General features: G+C 36.4%; 1 protein-coding gene across 4 annotated transcripts; it reads left to right on the plus strand.

The window, feature by feature from the left end:
* Positions 1-10,696: 10,696 nt before the first annotated feature.
* Positions 10,697-23,007, plus strand: LOC105053175 (microtubule-associated protein 70-2). Of its 4 annotated transcripts, none has more exons than XM_010934238.4 (12): positions 10,697-11,227; positions 11,350-11,435; positions 12,180-12,245; positions 12,331-12,501; positions 13,132-13,302; positions 13,422-13,577; positions 13,731-13,877; positions 14,044-14,115; positions 14,206-14,739; positions 14,827-15,014; positions 18,072-18,239; positions 22,559-23,007. In XM_010934238.4, the coding sequence occupies exons 1-11, from the start codon at positions 10,996-10,998 to the stop codon at positions 18,181-18,183; spliced, it is 1,935 nt and encodes a 644-aa protein (XP_010932540.2). In that variant the 5' UTR covers positions 10,697-10,995; the 3' UTR covers positions 18,184-18,239; positions 22,559-23,007. The 4 variants fall into 4 exon arrangements, with proteins under 4 accessions (XP_010932540.2, XP_073100445.1, XP_010932544.2 ...); XM_073244344.1 differs by lacking the exon at positions 22,559-23,007 and adding an exon at positions 20,139-22,511; XM_010934242.4 differs by lacking the exons at positions 18,072-18,239; positions 22,559-23,007 and adding an exon at positions 20,139-22,510 and having other exon boundaries at positions 10,698-11,227.
* The last annotated feature ends 437 nt before the right edge of the window (positions 23,008-23,444 follow it).

Genomic DNA, 23,444 nt, shown 5'->3' on the forward strand with positions numbered 1-23,444 from the left:
AGAGACCGACGGAGCGGACATCGAGGGCTCGCATGATAGCTATGCTAGCAATGCCGACATAGTTCCAGAGGGGGTCACGGTTGAGCTTGACGGCGGAGGCAGCGATGTCGAAGATGGAGGAGATGAAGAGGATTTCGATAGGGATGATGGGGTCGACCGCGACAGTGATGATGTCACCGACACCGTCGATGGTGCAATCGAGAAAGTCCAAGTCGGGGCCGAGGTTGGCGATGGTAGCAAGGGCGAAGGCGGTGACAGAGTGGAAGGTTGGGGAGAGGTTGCTCGGGGCTAAGATTTTGGATGAGATTTTAGAAGTTGGATGGAGAAGAAGCGACAGTGGAGGGGGTGGGGGAGATGCGAGAGGTGCCTGAGGTCGGGGAGGGGAGGCGAGGGAGGTTGGTGGCACCGAAGCTAGGGGAGGGGGTTTGGTGGTGCTGGAGCTGGGAGAGGAGAGGGGAGGGTGTTTGGCGATCGCACGGAGCCGAATGCGGTGCAGACGGTGGGTGCGGCGCGAACGACAATGGGACGGAGCTGCGGCGGGGGCGGCATGGTCGCGGGAGGAGGGGGTCCATGGCGGAGAAGAAGAAACGCAGGGGGGATGCCTTCCTTCCTTCACCTCTCTTCTTTTTTATTTCTTTCATTTTTTTTTTATTTTTTTCTTTCACTTTCTTTTCTATTTTTTATAAAATTATTTATATTTTATATTTTATTTCATAAAATATTTTATTTCTTATTATTATATTTAATTTTTAGTTAATATTAATTTTTAAAATAATTAATTTTTAAAAATTTTAGTTAAGAATAAAAATACAAATTTGAGTTGATTTCGATTCTTATCTTTGTATAAACCAAGCAACAACAATGGAAATCATCTATTCCGATTCCAATTTTAGTCACGAACCAAATGCTTCGGAAGATTAGGCAATTTCGATTCCGATTCCAATCCATTCCGATTCTCATTTTGATTCCGATTTCGATCGTAAACCAAACACCCCTTAAACTTATGAAGCTATATCCACAAGTCATGGTCCTGGTTCTTGGTATCTTTAAATCAATGTTTTCAAATGATCTAGAGAGCTCCATATAACTGCGTTCACTCCAAAACCTTGTTTGTTGAAATCCATCTTTATATGCCGAAGAATCCTTTGTATATGCTAAGAGTTATCATAATCTTTTGATGCAAAATTCTTTGTGCATCGCGAGTAGTATAGAAAATTCAATATAGAGTGTAGTACTTTATGTGATTGGTTCACGTAGCCACTGCTTTTCAATGTACATTCAATGTCTGTAGTTCTATTTTTTCATTTAAAAATTTTATATGATAAAAATATTTTTATTTTTAAAAAAAAATTATGATATCTTGTGACATATTATGGCTTTCTATATGCATGATATCATAATATAACTCAGAAAATTATGACATCTTATACATATTATGATATCCTGCATCAAATTATGATTTACTGCATGCAAGATGTCATAATATGGCTCAGGATATCATAATATGAAAGAAGCAATTTTGTCTAACCACTTTTCAACGCGCACTTAATGCCTGCAATTTATTTTTTCATTTAAAAATTTTGAATGACGAAAATATCCATATTTTTTGAAAAAATTATGACGTTCTGCATTATATTTGATATTTTGTGGACAAAAATTATGATTTTTTGAATGCAAGATGTGGACATAGGATGTCTAAAAAATATAGATATTTTCATCATTTAAAATTTTAATCAAAAAAATAAAATTATAAATATTAAATATATATTAAAAAATAATGACTATATAAATTAATCGAACAAAATAATATGCGTTATGCTGAGTTTTTTATGCCGTCTACGGTGCACAGAGAATTTTCTATCTCTTGATGGTGTTAGTCTCTAGTTTGTCCTCCAGAGTTTGTGATCCAAGATATTGTTCCCCCTGACGTTGGCATCCTCTGGGACTACGTAAAGAGGAAAGATGTTGATATATATATATATTGAAGGTTTCAGGTTTTGCTATTTTGCTCCAGGGGGCATTTTTTTTGGTCCTTTCTCACTGCCGCTTTGTTCTTGGCTATCTAAATTCAACGTGGAACGGTCGGATTTGTCTACAGGCAACTGATTCTAGCTGATTTTGTGCATGGCTGATGCATTACATATCTCAAATCCAATATCACGTTTATACCAAATAGGATGGCATGTCAAGTAATTATATGAAAATACATGAGCTTTTTTTCAAAAGCCCTTCTTCCCCAACAATCTTGATGCTCGATGCCCAATGGGCAGTGGTGGTGGTGGTGAAGGCGAGGGCACTTTAGTCCCGATAGAAATGATCAGAGGAAAGAAGCTCAGAGAAGAAGGATCGGGGAATAAGCTAATGGTGTGGAAAGAGAGGCAGAGGATGTCGAGATTAAAGTCCCCTCGCTCTCCAAGGGGCTGTGGATACATGGTGGCTGATGCAGGGGAGGAGGGAGCGACAACGGTGTTGAGATACAAGGAGGAGGAAGAGGGCGATAACGGCACCATCACTCTTTTCGATGATTGGCTCCTTGTGATTTCCAAGGTCGGTCCCCGACCTCACCCCGACTTTTAGCCCGCTCCCCACCACCCCTTGCGGCACTCCTCCTCTCCTTCTCCACGGGCATTGCTTACCATGAGACAAAAGAAATATTAAAATTATTTTGCTTTTAGAAAATAAAATATTGAGGCCAGTAATAAAACATTATTTTTTAGAAAAAGAAGAGCAGGGAAGTAGGTAACCTGCTATTAACTTTTTAAGAACAAAATTCTCTAAATACCTTATTAGGCAGTCCAGATATCTTTCTTATAATTTTATTTCGAAGATACTGGATAGTTGATCTAGACTTAGTCATGTGATTTTTTTTCTTTTGATGGTGTTTTGGATGCAAAAATCTTGTACTTTTTCTTGTTGGAGCTTTGCGTTTGCCATCATTTACATATGAAAGAGAAGGTCTATGTGCATTGGTTCAGTAAACTCATATTAATGGCTTGGTCTGCATATAATGAGTTCCTATTTTTTGTGCACTACTATTGATACGAAATGGCATATGAGAGATGTCACACTAGTATGGTATTGTAGCATCCAATGTACAGCTCCAAAGCTTTTATGGCATTTATGCTATGTGGAATAGTTGCTGCATGCTTACCTTATAGTCTTGTTGTGATATCCCAGCTATTGGAGAACTGGGCTTGGTCCACTTGACCGTCCCAGCCACAAGAAAACAGCCCAAAAAAGTATAAATTCTTAAAGCATAAAAAAATTGATAAAAATGACTCCCTTCAAGAATTTTCTTCCTTCCAAAATCTTGATAAAAATTGAAGCCGAGGAGGAGTCCAATTCCTCCCCTCCGGCTCTATTTAAAGGGAAGAGGGCTTTCACATCTTTCCCACAAGAGATCACAGCTCTCTCAAGTTGAGGAAATTGCTCGCATTTTCAATTGCTTTTGTTGGACATCACCCATCACAATTGCGGCCAAATACTGCGGGAAAAAGAGGGAAGGACCCTCTAATTTTTAAGTTTATCTAGTTTGTCATCCTCTTCAGCCCATAAAGCCTAGTTTCTGATTAGCTATCATGGGAAAATTTTTGAGAAAAATAAGTTTCATAATTCTCCGATTTTTCTACTATTTTCTTTGATTTCTGGCGTCGATCGTTGCCATTGACTATCGATTTCAGAATTTTGGGTTGCACCACCATAGCCCACATCCCCGGTGATAGCCACTGGTGGTTGTTTGAGTCTCCCCTATTTTGAGAAGAACAATAAGTCTCTATTCTATCAAGAAAAAGAGGAAGGAAAGAAATAAAGAGGAGGAAGAAAAAAGAAGAGAAGAAAATGAGAGAAATTTTCTCTCTCTTCTCTTTCTCTCTTTCTCCAAGTTTCTTTCTCTATTACTTCCTCTATCTAGATTGTTTTTCTTTTTCTTTCTCTTTTTATGGATTTCTCTCTCTAGGATATTGTTGGATTCAGCAAAATGATATTTCTAATAATTTTGATCGATCTTGATGAAGAGGCTCTAATCTATGATCACCAGGAAGTATGTCGATCCTCATATTGACTTTTATCGAATTGTTGGAGGTCCTCTTAATTTTTATTGACACCCACTTGTATTTTAGTCTAATCATAATCATATAGAATTATAATCAGATAGACTCATCCTGATTAGATTGATCGAGATGTGGGGCACTACCACTTGACCGGTCTCTGAGGACGCTGAAAATGATCATGATCAAATTTTGATAAAAGTATGATTTTGGGTATTATGTTGTGAAAGAGAATCTCAAGATTGGTTGGATTTATCTACATGTTATTCATTTGAGATAAGAAATGATATATCTTTGATAGATTTTTTTTATTTATATAATATTATTTTTTAATATCAAATATATTGTTAATTGATTTATATGTGATTTATTAATTTTATAAAATTATATTTTTAATGAAAAATTGATATGAAATTTTGAAGTGATATTTTTTGGACTATTACTATAATTGTTTACTAATCTAATATCGTACATATATTTTTTGATTGGATTATGGAATATATGTTACTCTGTGAAAAAAATTTTGATATGAATTAAATTTGGATTTTAACTATATTTTGGATTATGCTAATTGGGGGCTATGGATGGTATTTTAATTATTATTAAGCTCATGATTATGTTTTTAACCCCACCATAGGATATAGCATGGTATTTTGGCCCTGCTACAAGTTATAAGTATGGTATTCCTACCCATTGTGTAGAGTATAAGTGTCATTCTATTCTAGTCTAGCTACATAGTATAAATATGATCATAGTTAAAGGCTAATGAGTTGAATAGAGTTTATTTTAAATGAAATTATTAAATATGTTTAGTTTTGAATTAGATTTATGATTTTGTATGTGAATATTTTGAAAGAGATATATGATTATGTTTTGGTTGGCTGCCTTTCTACTACCAGCTGTTGGCAACATCTAACCACTTACACTGCTATTCCTTATATTCCTTTTTTTCTGTCTGATTTGCTAAGCTACATCTCTACTAAAGAATTTGTTAATAATCATCGGGCTCTTATTGCTATAGTGGCTTGGCTGATATGGACTGTCTGAAATGAAAGAATTTTTCAATCTGCTACTTCTTCCCCAATCCAGTTAATTAGAAGAGCTCCCTATTACCTTATTCCTCAACATATAACTAGCATAGCCGTGTTTTTCAATCCTCCATCCAGGTATTGGGGCAATTGTATGCTGTCAAGTGAGGACAGCTTTTAAACTCACTTTTGCTCTTGGTTGCCCCCTCCCATAGGAGTATTGAAAGTAAACTTTGATGCTGTTCTCTCAAAAAATAAAGCTGCTGCTGGTTACATAAACAGATATTGTGGGGGTAAAATCATTAAAGCTGGTGGTAAGGCTCTCTATACTTCAACTGTCTTCTTTGCAGAATTATTAGCAGCTTGGTTGGGTTTACATGTTGCTTGCCCAGAGCTAAATGCTTCCTCAATTTGGTTGGAAGGTGATGCACTAGTAATTATTACAACTATAACCAACACTTTTTTACATGAGCCTTCTAATGTTCTTGTTCTTCAAGATATTCTTTATTGAAAATCCAATTGTCGGAGTTTTACTTTATCCCATGTTCGAAGAAATGTAAACAAAGCTATAGATTTTATCATCATGTCTGCTTTAAATGGCCCTTTTACTTGGGATCCTGGTGATCCTATTCATGAAAAACTTCTCCTTATTGTGCAGGATGATGCAAAGTTTTGTTGTGGAAAAGGAGAGTGGAATTTTGGCTCTACTAGTGCCCTACGTTTTGGTGCTCTCTAAAGTTATTTGCCCAACGAACTTCCTTTTGCAGAGACATGCTTTGCTATTTGTGGCTTTCTACTTTGCCTAGTTGAAGTTATTATTTTTACTTTGCTTGCTGCCTTGACTTGGGTTTGTTGGGTTGGTTGATTACCTTTATGCTTTTATATATCTGTTTCATTTTGTATCGACTGATGTGTGTAGGTTTGTATCTTTGTTAACTATCTTATTAATGAAAGCTCTATGCTCCTTTGCTTATCAAAAAAAAAAAAAAGAGATATTAGAATTATTGGACTTATGTCATGAAAATGAATTATTTAGTTAAAATAATCATTATTTACTGGGCTATCAAGTTCATTATCTTTTCTTTCATTTTCAAATTTAGATACTTTGTTGTGGATGTAGGTATTGCTTTAATAGTGAAATTAAAAGCGAGATTTGACGGTATTAATATAATTTAGATTTAGATTTTGATGTAAGACTTTTAAATTCTATTTATCAGTTGGATTTCTTAATTAATTAGATTTTAGATTTTAGTTAATTAAATTATCTTCATTGTAATGTATTTGATATTGTATGAGAATGTCTCACATACTTGTGGAGAGAATTTTTCATAAATATATGATGGTTACTGCAATTCTAGGCTCGCAAACTCGGATTGGAGGCATGATACTTATTTTCCAAACAACCCTTTGCTTTATTTGCAAATCTTGCTGCATATGGTCAACCTTATTTTCTCTTAAAGTTTCATATGTCCATATTAACCGAATTAGATTGAGCCCTACGACAAAGCAAATAGAGCATGTAAAGATTGGCAAACTACTAGCCCATCTTAATCATGATAATGTCATTTTCCAAAATATATGTGTAACCTAATCCCGTAATCTCTTTGGAACTTTGTGCCTCCTTTTCATAATCCACTGCATTGACACTCCCTGGCTGAAAGGATTACTTGTCATGAGTAGCCTCCAATTGACAAAAACCCTCATTAATACTTGCTATGAGATGGGATACAAATTTCATTAGACTCTAAGACAGAGACTTGCATGTGCTTATATGCTTGTGGGGATTGAGAGAGACCCCTCCATGCCCCACTTTTCTTTTAAAGTTTTTGGTGGGGGGTCATCCCACAACATTGGATTCCCGAGCAAGTGATGGGCTTGTGGGATGTTTGTTCAGAGAGTCAGGAACAACTAGGTGAGATGGAGATTTTTATTGTACTCCACAGCGGGAAAAAGTGCTCAAGTTGCATTGTAGAGTTTGGTGAAATGGACTTGTATCATCATTGTGATGTGCACTACTATATGTCCCCCGTTTTGAGCTCTTGTAACTTTCATCTTTGAACTTTCTCCCTCCGTCAAGCCATGCTCTCTCTCTCTCAAAACTATGTAGATTCTTCAAGAGAGAGCAATGTTTAGTAGGGTAACACTATACTGTCCTCTATAGTTCTCTTTAACAGCAACGTTCGCCAAACGCCACCACCCTCCAAGTAAAAATAAGTCTCAAGTTCCATCAAAAAAGAAGTCTCCAGGATGGGGATGGAGACAATTCCATTTCTTCTTGTTCATGAATTTAATGCATGGATTTGTATTAAATGACCTGCCGAGATCTAAGTAGTAGTTGGGATACAGACCGCATCAGCTGTTCACATTGAACATAGAACAATAAACTCCAAAATTCCCGGAGAAATGTTCTCTGTTTACGAGACTACTTTCTTGTTACTTATTGATGTCAAAGTTATTTGTACTATGTGAGGATCGATGCGGGCATGTATTTAGTTTCATATTAATTATTTGTATTGAAGATCTTGAATATTTATACACGATTAGGGAATCTACATAATATTTTAGGCTAATTTTTTTAGATGATATTTTGGATCATTAGAAATGATATTAGAGTCAATCTAGCCCATAGTCTGTATAGATTAGGAAAAACTACAATATGGATTCATTAGGGTTGACTTGAGACTAATCATAGTCTTATATGTAAGGTCCCATGAGGACGTATATTTAGCCTTATATCAGTTATTCATTGAGAAGATCTTTGGTACTTATATAAGGTTAGAGAATCTAAATAATATCTTCTGATTAATCTTGGATAAGATCCTGAGTTGTTTAAGCTGTAGCTCCAACTTAAATAATTAATATGAATTTAAAAAATATATAAGCATCAAGCTCCCTAAAAGCTAGGATATACAATTCACTCTTAAAGCTGCAATGTTTTATTTATGCTTAAAAATAACCAAGACATAGTTTCACCGTATTCATGGTTAACTATCATCTTGAATTGTGATGATATATATATATAAAAGGTAAAACTAAAAAGTTCTGCATCCATTAGTAGAAGAAACTGATACTTATGACAATATGACCTGGTTTCACAAAACTATGTCTTGGCTATTTTTCTAGGATTTTCATAACTAGTTTACACTTGATTAAGTATTGTGCAAAATTGTTTTTATTATTAAAAAAATATTGAGGAGAAAATAACAGCAAAATATTAATATATGAACAAATGTAAATTCCATGACTTTATATATACTTTTGTAGATGAATAGTATAAGAAGTAAAGCTCGATACCACAATAAATAATATGAGATATAATAGATCAACCAAAAAGTTACCAGAATCTTAGCCAAAGTTGTAGTATAGGCAATACTTCTCTATATTAGCCTATGAATAGATATACTTATTAAAATAATATGGCTAGTATGCAGTGTGAACTGATGTTTTAAGTAAATGAAGATTTATCTATGATTATATGTACCTTGTAATGATCTGGACAACTGAATTCCTGTACTATTTAAAATTTTACAAATAACCTAAACTTTCTTACGATTTGTCTTACCTTGACAGCGATCACATGCTCGTGTAATATCAATGTCTATTGTTCCAAGTTAGTAGCGAATCCTCCATGTTCATGCACCTAAGCCATCTATACTTATTTAAATAATAAAATGTACGGATTTTTTAGAGATTTATCATAGGTTCAGGAATCTAGCATTGTCAACTCATAGGCGAGTGATCTTTATATCTTTGAATGATTTTTTCATCATGTGAGTTAGGCCATTCAAAGGCGACGGCTCGTTGAGCTCCATAATTCTCGTCGGTTAAGATGCATTATACAAATATCTTTGACCCAAACTAGATCGATCTTCATTATATTAGGTGTACCTATATCATTCGAGTATCTCATACAATAGAAAATTTTTTTTTTGCATGCTTAGATAGCCACCATATGACTCATCTTGAAAATAAAAAGTTATCACATAAATCATCTACTTGCATGTTTGGCATCTTAATATGGTGCACTTCTTTTCTTGGATGAATGAGTGCTCTTTGTTTTTGAGACGGGTGATGTGGTTACTATCCAAGGATGGATCATTCTTTGTTATTTGAGGTGCAAAATGTCCAATGGGGATCAAGACTCAGAGAGCACCTAATTCTATCAAAAGGAACAAAAAAAAAAAAATAAAAAACAAATTGTCTCTCTTTCATATGTAAATGTTGTGATATTCTTACAACTGCACGTGTTCTCTTAGTGGTATTTCCAAGCCTCAAATGGCAGCAATGTTGACCCTACTTGCTCTTTTAGCAGGTTGCCATATTGTATATATCATTGAGATACCTAACTTCAAAAAGAAGATCATGAAGATGAATGCTATGTACATAACCAAGATAGAGAAACACCACATTCGATACAAGATCAAAGAAGTCAATTGGCAGGAAAAAAAAAAAAAACCAAATATTAACATATTTAAGAACTAGAAGCTAAACTAAAGAATAACTAGAATCCTCACGTCTCCTTTTTCTTGCTGAAACTTTGACCTTACATCTCTAGTCTCTACATGGTCTTGATTGAAGAGTCCTGTCCTTATACTTTTATCTATTTCCAAACCACAATATCACATCCATCTAATATCCTTTTGGGAGCTGGAGGAAATACATATTGGGTACACAAATTAGTAGATATGGGAGGATTAATATTAGACCTATAAGGATAAATGATTGATTTATCCATTCACGATAATTTTACGTAAAGTGATAGAATATATAATATACTATTATGAAGCCTACAAAGGAATTATACGTACTGTTGTATGCACATCACCTACAGAATACCTCACGCATAGATTTTTTTGTAATAATCTAACATATTATTATACATAGAATGGATTGTAGTACTATTGGAGGTATTTTAGCGGGCCCTTGAAGAATTTGAAAAAAATCTCAAAAGATATCTTGCCAATTCAATTGATTGAGAAAAACATGGGAGGTTATATGAATATCAATTGCGGTGGCTTTTGAAATCCCGATGGCATTTCTAACTCCATAAGATATAATATATTTATAAAAATAAAAAATAACCTTTTTAGCCCCATAAAATTTCTAGCTTATTCAATCAATACCGTAAATAAGATTTAGATTGTATCTTTTGAGTAAAAGAACGATCGATATTTTTTTTTGCAGTGTCAATTAGATCATGTACTGCATAATTGTCAAAGCATTTCAATCTTTTTATGTCACCTGTATGGATTTCAAAATAATTACTGTATGATCCAACGGCTGATGCTGCAAAAGAAAAAAAAAGTTTGAAACATTCTTTTGCACGAAAGATACAGTCTGAACCCCTCCAAACGACAATAATTTTTGGAGACATACGGCCGACCATCAAATGCTGCTTCATTTTGTTCTACCGAAAAAAAAAAATGCTGCTTCATTTTGACTGCAGAGGACTTGGGAACAGTTATAACTGCTCCCGTGATAACAAAATAACAGCCATCTACCGTTATCACAGTCCAGGAGTACGGCACCTCAACGTCGCTTCCTTTAACATCTCAACCATAAAAAATAGTTTATATGAATAAAATAATATAAAAGACCGCCCTTTTCCCACTCACTCCACTGTTCATAGCTCGCTCTCTCTCTCTCTCTCTCTCTCTCTCTGTCTGTGGATTTAAACAGTGGGGAAGAAGAAGACAAGGAGAAACGGAAGAGAAACTTAGGGCTCACTTCGCTCCCTTTTTCTCCTCGATCGACGAATCAAAAACCTAGAAGAAGAGTACCCTCGAATCCGGCCAGAGTAAACCCTAAACTCGTCGAACCGGAGCCGAGACGGTGTCGATTTTACTCCATTCTTGAGCTCTTTCCAGCTTTTATTTTTTTATTTTCCAAATTTTTGATGTCTGTGAGTGAGTAAGATCCGGATGGCGGATCCGAGCGGCAGCGGGGAGGGGTTCATGGTGGAGGCGGTGGTGGGCAATGTGGTGCCGCTGCAGACGGCATCGGGGTCGTTCAAGGGGGAGGGGAGGTTGGCGGGGGCGCCTCGGCGGCGGGCGCCGATTCGGGCGAGCTTGGACGCTGAGGAGTTCATAAATCTACTTCATGGATCGGATCCGGTCAAGGTCGAGCTCAATCGGCTCGAGAACGAAGTCAGAGGTGGGAATGTGGTTCGATCGGCGTGGATTTTGATTATTTCCTTTTATTTTCTTCGCCTTCGAGGCTCCGAACTATTTGGATTTTTGCTGTTTGATTTTTTTTTTTTTTTTTTTAAATTTCAGATAAGGAACGTGAATTGGGGGAGGCTCACGCGGAGATTAAGGCGCTGAGATTGTCGGAGCGAGCCAGAGAGAGAGCTGTAGAAGAGGTAATTTTCCTCTCTCCTTATTGGTCATTCAAATGCGCATCTCCTTTACCGAATACCTTTTTTTTTTTTTTTTCCTTTTCCTGTTATTACCTCATCTTCGAGGCAGCTTCTTTCATCTGTTATTTTTGCGAATATTATCTGAATTATGATTAGTTTAGGCCTTTTTCTCAGTCAGCATTGTTAGAAGTTCCTTCTGTCCCTATTTTTATGTAGATTGAGCTCAATTTGAAAAAAAACAAAAAAAATCTAAATCATGACACTTTCTGCTATTTTTTGTATATAAATCAGTTTTATTGCCTAACACTTTATCATCAAAATTTTCATTTGGATGTATTGGATCAAGTCGATTTGCTTTGTGATCTGGTTCCTCAATGGATATAGTTGGTGCATATTTTAAGAACTCGATAGGGTCTATTTTAAGAACTCTCTGTAGTTCCACGAAATTTTATTTAATCTCAACAACTCAGTAGGGAAGTCGTCTCTGAACACATGCTTTACTGATGAATTCCATGAATTATTAACTTGATGCAAGTTATTAAATTGGTATCGAAGGCTTCTTTTTGTTCATGTTTCTAGTTTCTCCTATTTCCCTAAAATTACTATTTTTTATGTGGTTGGCATCTCTTTTAGCAAACTTGGCTTTGGTTCGTTATTGTAAACCTTACTATAAAAAAAGTTACAGAAAACTGAGTTATGCGTATTATTATTGGATGCATAGTGATTGTGCTGCTTTTCTCATGCCAGCTTACAGAGGAATTGGCAAAGGTGGAGGAGAAGCTCAAGTTAACAGAATCTCTTCTAGAAAACAAAGTACCTACAGGATGTCTTATTTTCCTTAACTCTTTTTTTGGCTCTCAAATTGAGACTGAGGTTGAGAAAACAATGCTTTTCACAGAATCTGGAAATCAAGAAAATAAATGATGAGAAGAAAGCATCCATGGCTGCCCAGTTTGCTGCAGAAGCTACTCTTAGAAGAGTTCATGCTGCTCAAAAGGATGATGACATGCCTCCTATTGAAGCCATTCTAGCACCGGTTGAGGCAGAATTAAAGCTTGCCCACCAAGAGGTATTACACGCCTCAATACTGTACCTCAAAGCTTTCTACTCTCATAATCATCTGGGTTCAGAAATTCTAATATAATGGTTGAACTCTTTATAGGAGCTATTTTGTCATCTTATTGAGTTATTGTGACATACTGAAGTAAGTGCTCTTGGTTTCTAAAATTATGTGGGTCATCCAAGAATTGCTTGCAAATTTTTAAATGTTATGCTGAATACTACTTTTTCTTTTCCCTCCTAATGTACATATCAGTATCCTTTTTTTTGCATTTTATTTTGTTTTAATATTTCTAACCTTGCTACTGAATCTTCCGACTTATAAGTGTCACCCGCTCCAAGCTGTATAGTGAATTCTAGCACCATGTTTTAATTGCTGCTTTTATTTCCTTACTACAAATTTACACAAGACCCCATTTGTGTTTCATTGTTCATCTGATATAATATTAAATGTTCTGTTAAAAATAATGGCAAATAGCAAGGAAGATAATTTAAATTGCCCTGATTTCATATATGACATCACTCCCACAGAATAAAATATATATTTGGGAGGACCACTGGTGCTTGTTCCCAGATCTATTGATACGGTAATAAAAAGGAAAAGACAGCCCAATTCACTACAGCAACTACTCTTTGGCAGATTGCGAAGCTGCAGGATGACAACAGGGCATTGGATCGTCTAACCAAATCAAAGGAGGCAGCGTTACTAGAAGCAGAAAGGACTGTACAAGTTGCTTTGGCAAAGGCTTCTATGGTAGACGATCTACAAAACAAGAATCAAGAGTTAATGAAACAAATTGAAATATGCCAGGTATCAAGGGACATACATGTTACCTTCTGTATCATGAAAGGAACACAGAGATTTTTTTTATTATATGCCAGGTATCATTGTCTTCTATTTGTCCTTTTGTTTTTTTTTTGCATTTTTAGGAAGAAAACAAGATCTTGGACAAATTACACCGTCAAAAGGTTGCAGAGGTTGAAAAGCTTACCCAGACTGTGCGAGAGCTAGAAGAGGCTATTCTTGCTGGAGGTGCAGCTGCAAATGCTGTTAGAGATTACCAGCGGAAATTTCAGGAGATGAATGTAATCCCTTTTCTTTTTTTACATATTTTGGAATTGGACATAATTCTTTAATGTTACCATTTTAGTCTTCTGTCAGGATTCAAGAACTGTTCGTAGTGATCTTTCTCATTCACATTTACTTACTATGTTCTTGAATATGCATTATTTACTTAGGAAGAGAGAAAAATCCTTGACCGTGAGCTTGCCCGTGCAAAAATTACAGCAAACAGAGTTGCAGTTGTAGTGGCAAATGAATGGAAAGATGCTAATGACAAAGTTATGCCTGTTAGACAGTGGCTTGAAGAGAGAAGATTCATGCAAGTAAGCAGCCTGCCGCTCTTTGTCTCTTATCGATCTGATTCTTTTAGACAGTTCTTTCTGTCACAGTTATATTTCCTGGCTATATAGTTTTACTATTTTCTTGCAGTCCAACTGAGTACTTGTTTGCGAATAATGAAGTTATTCTACTTTGGAATGTTTACTGCAGGGAGAAATGCAGCAACTTCGAGATAAGCTTGCTATAGCAGAGCGTACTGCAAGATCTGAAGCTCAATTAAAAGTAAAACTTGCTACCATACCTTTGGTGCTAATCAGATTTTGCTTAACCAATACAAAAACAAATTGCACTGTTATCCTTTTGACTTTTCAGGAGAAGTTCCAGTTGCGCCTCAGAGTATTAGAAGAGGGATTGAGAATGTCTTCTAGTGGATCCAACCGCACCAATGTAGAAGGGAAGAGTGCAAGTAATGGTCCTTCACGTCGCCAGTCCCTTGGTGGAGCTGAGAATGTATCCAAGTCATCTCCCAATGGCTTGCTACTTAGGAGATTACCATCCTTTCAGTTGAGATCCAATCTCTCTAGTAGCACCAGTGCAGTGCTGAAACATGCAAAAGGAACATCAAAGTCATTTGATGGAGGCACCAGGTCACTTGACCGTGGCAAAGTCATTGCATATGGAATAGGTGATTCACTGAATAGATCTTCTGATGCTATTAGAGACAATGAGACAAATAACAGTTGGAAGGAGAATCAAGATGAGAAGCCTGTTGAGTTAACTAATGCCGATTCAAATGATAGTGTCTCTGGGCTGTTATACGACATGTTGCAAAAGGAGGTAATCACCTTGAGGAAAGCATGCCATGAGAAAGATCAAAGCCTGAAGGACAAGGATGATGCAATTGAGGTACATACTCCTTTGGCATTTCAACATTTAAGCGTCAAGCTTTTCAAGAGCCAACTAAGTTCTTGAATCTTTCTTATTTTTGTGAAGATGTTGGCAAAGAAAGTAGACACTTTGACCAAAGCAATGGAAGTGGAGGCTAAGAAAATGAGGAGAGAAATGGCTGCCATGGAGAAAGAGGTGGCTGCTATGCGGGTGGAGAAGGAGCAAGACAACAGGGCTAAGAGGCTTGGTAGTTCCAAAGGTCCTGTAAATACTTCTCAGATGCTTCCTGGAAGGTATATCCTATAACCTATTGTATTGCCACAAGTGTATTGTACTGGAGTCCTGTATTGGTTTTTAAGATTTGGTCACACCTTAACTCTTCCTATCTATAATGGGAAAGTGTGGAGGCTGGTTTCCTCCAGACCCTGAAGCCTCCTTTCTCCTGTGCAGCCTGCACTAATGGGAAAAAATGGAGGAAAGAAAGTAAGGAACATGACATGTATCCTCCATCCTTGCCCTGTTCCTTCCATGCCATGTGACCCCGTCTCAGCAAACAGCGGAAAAAATCGCATGCAAGACACAATCTCTTTAAATGATAACATTTTTCTAGGCCTTCGTTGATGATCTTGCTGCAAATTTTACTGACTGTTTATTCATTGAATTGTTCTCATCACATTGAAACTGATACTATACAAACTTTACACTGCATAACTTAACCCTGTGTATCATAGTTTCTGAAATTGGTGTTCACCATACGGACAGTGAGATGTACCCCTCAGATGAGCCATGAACTTATCTGACTTCTGAGGTCTTCACAAAATTCACATAGTTGCACAAATGCTACACTGTTATGATTGTTATATTATATATGTATGTATGTATGTATGTATGTATGTATGTATGTATGTATGTATGTATGTATATGTATGTGTAGAATGCTTAAGATTTGATCTAGGATCAGTCAGATATTCAACCATTATTGCCAAAAAGATACACATTTATGATTGTGTATGCTTAAGGTTTGACATCTAGGACCAGTCAGAGATTCAGCAATAACTGATGATGACAGATATGTTTATTCAAAGATCCAATATCATGTATGATTGATCATTATTGCCGATGCCTCTAATCCTCTTTAAATTTCTATTTGTCAACAAAATGCTGGGGAACACTGATGTAATCGGGGAGGACACCAACTGTCGATGGCTACAAGTGGGAGGTATGGGTTTAATAGACTTGTCATTTGCAAACTATTTGTTTGAATCTTTAGTTGGTAGGGATTCATGGTTGATTTTAGAAGTTTTAGGAGTTGCAGATGTTTAGATGAGGAGGGATGAGATTAGAGGCTATAATGATCTTTATATTCTCTGTCAAGTTTTAGGGCCTGTTTGGATGTTTGCGCTCAAAATCCCATGGGATTCATGGGTTGGGCCGATACAACCAACTAAATTAGACTGGTCTAGACCTATCTTTGTAAATATCCAAAGAACCATTAGAATGGGCCCACCCGAATCCCATAGGGAGAAAAAAAACACCTGCTGAGGTCTTTTTCTTCTTCCTATAGGATTTGGGCCAGTTCACTCCAATGGTTCTCTAGGTACTTATAAGTATAGGCCTAATCCAGCCTGATTTAGCTGGTTGTCTCTGCCCAACCCACGAATCCGGTGGGATTTTGGGTCCAGACATCCAAACAGGTTCTTAGTTGCGGGGACTGCAAACTAACAAGTATAGGCCCTTCTGTAGCAAATTCTAATAAGTGGGCGCCCATCTGTCAAAAGGGAATGCAGAGGGGCAGCATTTTTGAAGTGCTGTCAGGGGCAAAGTCTCTTGCCAACCATTCCCTCCATCCTATCATCTTCTCTTGCCCGTGAGACCCTCTATTCTCGAAGTATATTGTTATTTATCTTCTTCCTTATTTGGAAAAATCTGCAAGACTCTTTTGCCAGTAGTGGTAGTCAAGTAAATGGAGGTTGTCTATGGTCTAAATTGGGGAGAGGCTACTGCAATTAAGACCCATTTACAAAAATAAATTCCTATATTCTTTTCATAAATCAATTGAAGTGTCTCTCATTTGATATTTGAATTTAGGAATTGCCTTGCAGGTTGTGGATTCAACCTACCTCGCTGATTTTGAGAAAATATAGAAATCTGTAGTTTAGAGTTAGTTTGGAACTTGTAAACTTGGATTTAGGATTCAATTGACGATCTCAAATCCACCTTGTAGTGGTGCTAGAGTGTCCAGAATATGATATCAGGAGTACGAATTTTCACTTCAAGATGGTGATCCACATCGATCAGGACTAGAGGCGCAACAAGCTCCAGCGACATGACAATATCATCAGCTTGGAGAAGTCAATGGATGATTAGCGAGCAAGGTTTAATGATTTTCAGCAATATCGAAGAAAAAAAGAAAAAGATAATTTTGTCCTCATCACTTTTAGGAGAAATGAGGCTATCAAATCTGCCCAATCAAGTTTGCCTGCCCTCCAATCAGCATATAAAGAATTACGGACCAACATTGTAAGGATCAGGGTTGAGTTATAAATCATTAAGGGGATTAGTTGGATTGGATCATGGATTTGATCATAGATCACAAGTTTTTTTTTTTTTATTCAAAAAATTTAAATATATAAAAATGTAAAAGTAGAAAAATTAGTTAATCATATAGTAGATAAATGAAAAATAAAAAGTCAAATATGTAATAAGTCTAGTTTCCACCATCATAAACCTATATAATGCGACAAGTGTCATGTCTAGTTGTTCAAGATATTTGTATACAATCTGTTAAGTCAATTATCCTTTTAGGTAGAATATTGTTGGGAAAAAAGAATTAAATTTCAACAAATTGTTCTAAATGTGAAAATTCTACCTCTTGATCTTAATTATGTAAACTTCAAATTTTTGTTATTTTTTTACTCTTTAGAAGTCAAAAATCATAATAAGTGCTAGTATTTTATGGTTGAACTTATTAAGGATAAGCAAGTAATTCTAAAAGCCATATGGTCCATTAAAATATATAAAAATCAACTTCCACATGATTTTAATATATAACTAACATGATCAGGTCGGATAATATGATCCAAGGGATTGCATGATTCATAATATAGCTTTAGATTTCATGATCCAAACTGACTGTAATCCAAGAATGGGATCCAAATTGTGGAGGGCAATTTGATCTGGATCGTAAGATCTATAGGTCATATATTGGAAGATTTTACTAAATGTTATGGACCATTGCATGACTGATTTTCAAACTAGATGACAGCAACCTACTGCTTCCTTGGCTTGTGAACATCCCTCGCATGTTTCAAAGCATTCCTGATTACCTATGGGCAAATTATGCAATGCAGACAGCGAGCATACGGACAGATGGACGTAGTTACTGAAGGAAGAGGAAAGCAAGAAGAATACTTTGTAAATACTGGATGGCAAGGAGGGTATTCTCCGCATCAGCAAACTTGAAGAGATTTGACACGATCAAACATGCATTTGAAATTTGAATGAGTCAAATTTAAAAGGTGAGAGAAGGGTCAAGTTGGAGGCAGTTGAAAACTAAAAACTACATCAGTCTAGAAATATATTCATATTTTGGTCAGCCTCAAGTCACTGTCTAGAAAATGGTTTCTTCAAGTTTAAAATTGTAATTAGACCACTTTTCTTTGGTGCAAGGTCATCTAGGTAAATCTAGAATGATATGAATTACATAGTTGGCTATGGCTCCTTTGAAAGGTCATTATTTGGTATAGATTTTTTTTAGAAAAAAATTTATACTATCAAGTTAAAGTGTTATTTTTTAACAAAAATATCTGGTTTTTCTGAAGGAATTGTCTTATTGATTATAAACTTGATTAAAACCCCTAACCTCTCTTCTCTCATCTTTTTTATCTGATCTGGAATCAGATTTTACCTGATAAAAATCAGGTCTGCTAGAGCAAATAATAGTAGCATTGCTTTTAGGATACAAAAAGAAGAGATGCTTTGGTCTCTTTTTATTGGAGTTATGGTAGCCTGGGTCTAAGGCCTGTTTATATTGGCTAGATAAGTTATGTTGGCATAAATGTTTTATTGACACTTTACTTGCCAGTCAAATTAATCAAATTGAAAAGGCAGTTAAAAAGAACTGAATGCTGTAGATTCAGCTTCTGATGCTTTTGGAAAGAGATTTCTAAAGATCTAGAAGTAGGGGTGGCAGTGGGTACGGGTCAGATAAAAAAAGCCTTCAAATTATACTTGATCCATTTATGACCGAGTTGAAAAAAATAAAACCATGTCCAACCCAATTATCTTATATGGATTCACGAACCCACAAACTCAATTATGGCTTCTCAATTATGTACATTAACAAATTGAAGTGAGAGAAAGAAAGATCTAGGATTGGGCATCCACATGAAGTGAGAGAAAGGTAAAATAGAGAATAAAACGTGTTAAATCCTGAACATGCTACTTGCATGACTTTTCTTTACACTATCTTTATGTTCTTTCTCTGAATGATGAAATGTATGACCTTCCTTATCATGACTGTCTTGAATAGGGCATGGCCCACTGCAAGATCACCACTATCCTAAGGGCCTAGGTATGTCTTTAAGGATCTGACTATTCCCTGGTCACCCATGGGTCTAGATGCCAAACATGAATCCAACTCATTTACAATTAAGGTAGTCTCAGTGATCCAAACTCAACCTGATTCTAAAAACTCTTCTCCCAAACTCATCTTAGGCAGGTTCAGGCAGGTTGTTTTGTCTGGGCTAGAAATTGCCAACTTGTACCCCACATGCAGGTGATGTGTTTTTATAATAATTATGATCAAATCCAGGTAATTGAAAAGCTATTTCCTTCATTAGCTGGAACCTCAGATGTGCACCATCAAATGTTGGTCATCCTGTGTTGGCTACCCATGCTTATTATCTCACTATTTAGACTTGAACAAATCTCTAATGCTTTTCTTGTCAATTCTTAAGCTTAGATCTGATCTATAAACAGACTTTTAATCTAATGTAAATCAGGTCTTCAGATTTACTTCTCATTATTCCTCCTTTTTATATTGTCTGCCTGTCAATGCTTGGGTTTTAGATCGTTAGGTGGAAAACTTTGATCCATTTAGTTTGCCCCTTTAACTTATAAGGATCTAAGTTGTGTGAGTTGGACGACTCATCTTCTCATAGATCATGAAATTCTTTTGCTAAGCAAATTTGACAATATTGGAATCCAAATGATTCTTTCTGCCATTTTATTTCTTTTTTGTGGTTAGTGAGTCCTTTTTAAGCACTTCTCAAAGAGCTTAGATGAGAAGGTATTGTAGATAAAGTTAGGATGGAAATTAGGTCTAAATCTATTGTAGATAAAGTTAGGATGGCAATTAGGTCTAACTCTATCTTGTTATCTAATTTCTTTCTTATTCAATTTTGTATGCAAATCAGGGTGGTTGGCTGATAATCTGATATGAGGAATACGAGGTTTCAACTGTTTCTTGAGCACTCTTGACTAAGAAAAAGGAAAGAAACAATGGTTTCTGACCATCCTTCAGGGGAAAAATTAGAAAGTCTGGAGATAACTTTTCCAACAGAATGGTTTGTTTGGCCACTCAAGGGAAAAAAAGTGGAAAAGATAGCAGAGTGTGTATTGGAAAAGAGAGGATTGGGTGCAAGAAATTTGCTTTTTTCTTTTTTCTTTTCTTTTGCTTATTCATAGTTGTGTAGATGCATTTATATAATTGGCTCAAGGACTTGCACTTATAATAGTCGATTTAATTCCTTCTATCTCTTCAATCTACACTTTGAAATTTGTTACAGAAAAATAAATCTAAGATCTTGTTCATGAAAAATCAACTTACAAAACAATGATATGCTATTATGCTTATTGTAATGTGGATATGTGCATTTTCATCTATGTGATGATGGGCATAGGACATGAATATCAGCTCAGCGAAATGGCATGAAATGGTTGCATTATCTCAAGATGGGAAACACAGCAACATGGGCTTGAAGTAAGCAATTTATTAGAAATGATCTAGCATCTTAACTAAAGGAGCATATTATTCTTTCCAATAGAAGGACGATTCATGGGAACCACTAAGATTGAACAAACAACGAAAATTTCATTGGGAAAGCCAGTTTGATGAAGCCTACTTTTGGCTTTTGAGAGCCAATAATGAAAGAGTCCTGGGGAGAATCCTTGTGAATTTTTGATGTAGCATCTATGTAGTGTATGCTTCATCTATTTAGGAAGAAAATCCACTATAATACACTCAACTTATAAAGAGGATAGGAGAATTTAAAATACAGTTCATCTCTGGTTGTTTTTACGATGGCCAGTCAACATTTATGGATGTAGAGCCCTTTGAGCCTAACCTCGAATGTGTCCACAATCCTCAGTTAAATGGGGAGGAGATTTTACAATTGTGGAAAGAATGGGGGAATATAATCTTTTCTGCAATTGGTTAGGACTGATGGCATATTCTATCTAAATGATATTGACATTGGCTTCTCTCCTTTAGATACAAATCTCCAGCTTCAGCTAGATTAGGTGATGAGCCCTGTTTAAGCCTTGTGTCATCAAATCTAAGGCCATCAAATGAACTGTTTATTCATTAGTAACTTTTGGTTTGAAACTCAGCTCACCATCAACTCGTTTGACTAATAAATGAGCTGATCTTGAGCTAGGTTTTTAAGCTCAAAATTTAAACAAGCTCGATATTAGCTGTCATGCTTGGGTTAATTAAGCGCCATTATATAAATGAAAAATGAACAAATCTTGCCAATTATAATATATTTTTATCAAAAAAATATTGATATCTGTATTTTATGTATTACATAAATGGCTAGGCATATAGTGGAAATTTTATTGGATGTTAGGTGACAGATGAGACATTTATTAAGTTCAGCCATCGGATGGATTAAAAGGCCTTGGGTCATAAACAAAGATCCAAACCTGATCCTCTCCTCTCAAGTTTCAAACAAGGCCCCCCTCTTTGTTTCGCCTTATTATATCATATATCCACTCGCCTCCCTGACGAGCTCATAGTCACATCTTCGCCCTAATACCGTTCATCAGTTGCTGTTACGGCTATCTCAGGCTCCAAACATTTCATTGCTGCTGTAGTCTTCATAGGTAAAGCAGTCCCTTGTTGTTCAATGTCAGTCCTCATCCCCTTTCTCTCTTCCGGCATGCTGTTACTCCCTTTGGCCATAATCTCTGAACCCTTCTCCTCTCCTCAGGCCCCTTGATCTGTGCCTTTTGAGGTTGATGTAGTTCTCTATGTCAGCCAGTGCCTTCTTCTCTCTTCATATATGCATTTCAGGTCTAGAAAAATTTTGGACTGGCTCTCTTGTTGTATGAAGCTAAACAATGCAATTGCTAAGATGAGCTTATCTTCTGTTAATAGATCCCTCCGTCCCTCTCCCTCTCTTCCTCTCTCTCCCCTCTCGGCCCCCTCTCCTTCTCCTGGCCCATCATTTTCTTCTGTTCTCTCCCTCATCCCCATCTTGTCGGACTCATGTTATCAATCCTATTACCATATCTCCTTGTTCCTCATGCAACTAAACCACTTATGTTTCCACCTGAAAATTACAGCTGTCTTGCTGCTATGGTCAAAAGAAATTAAGCGACGAAAAAGTCCTGTGAAGTTGTAATCCCGAAATGCTCTATACAGTGTAATAATTAGCAGAAAATCTTTCAAACCCTGATGGTTATTCTGAATGGCTAGAATCCAAGAGATCAAAACCAATTTCACCATTTAAACTGAATTAATTTTCCTTTTCTACCCTAATAGACATAATACTTATTTTCTTGATGACATGCTACTTTTTGTGGTAAAAGAAATTTGTTATTTCATGTACAGAAATGTGCTGCGAGGTGGGACGATGCGGAACCTTCAATGACAACGAACTTGAATTGAAAAGCAGCTCAGGATTCTCAAATAGATCCATGTCTCTCTTTATTTCCTTCTACCTTGTTTCCTTCTACTTTTTTTCTTCGTTCGTTGATTTGATAGTCAAAAACCCAGCATCAGTGAACCTGTGATCATCCAATTTGGGGAAGCAAAAATCGGAGAGAGTCCGTCTGCATCTGACATGACTTGATGTAATGTAGTGGAAGTGATGATGAAAGTTGGCTAACCTTATGGCACGGCCGCTTTGATAGGACGATGCTTGTTTGGTTGTTGAATAGGTTGAAAGGCCTTTATTTTTTTTCCCCTATATATTTGTAATTTTAAGTGTGATGGTTTCCTTTTAACCCGAAGTTGTGAATATCATCATAATTCAGAGGAGGACACGTGATATTCGCCCATGTTGCATTTGTGTTGATTTCAAGTTATCCTTTTTGCTCCATTGCTTTTGTATATAGAAGCAGATCCAAGAAGGCTTCGTTTAGGTTCTGTTAAGGCAATGATGCTTCTCTGGAAGAACTATTTTGATGTGGATGCAGTTGCTCATAATTATGAATGCATTGATCACTCAATAGCGTCAAAGCCATAGCATGACATGATCTTTATGGCTACTACTTGCACTCCACGGTATTTCTTACAGGCTAAATTGGACGCCCAACCACCATATCCCTGATAGGTTTCCTAAACCACAGTTTCTGCAGTGCAGGCAATTTTTTTAGATACTGAAATCCATTTACGAAGGTAATGTCCATCCTTGGACGATGAGATTTGTGGATTTCTCATGATCCCTCCAACTTTCCATCCCTCCATTCCACGTAAGTTTCTTTTCTTAGTTTCA

This window comes from Elaeis guineensis, chromosome 10 (assembly GCF_000442705.2).
Source record: "Elaeis guineensis isolate ETL-2024a chromosome 10, EG11, whole genome shotgun sequence".
NCBI lineage: Eukaryota > Viridiplantae > Streptophyta > Magnoliopsida > Arecales > Arecaceae > Elaeis > Elaeis guineensis.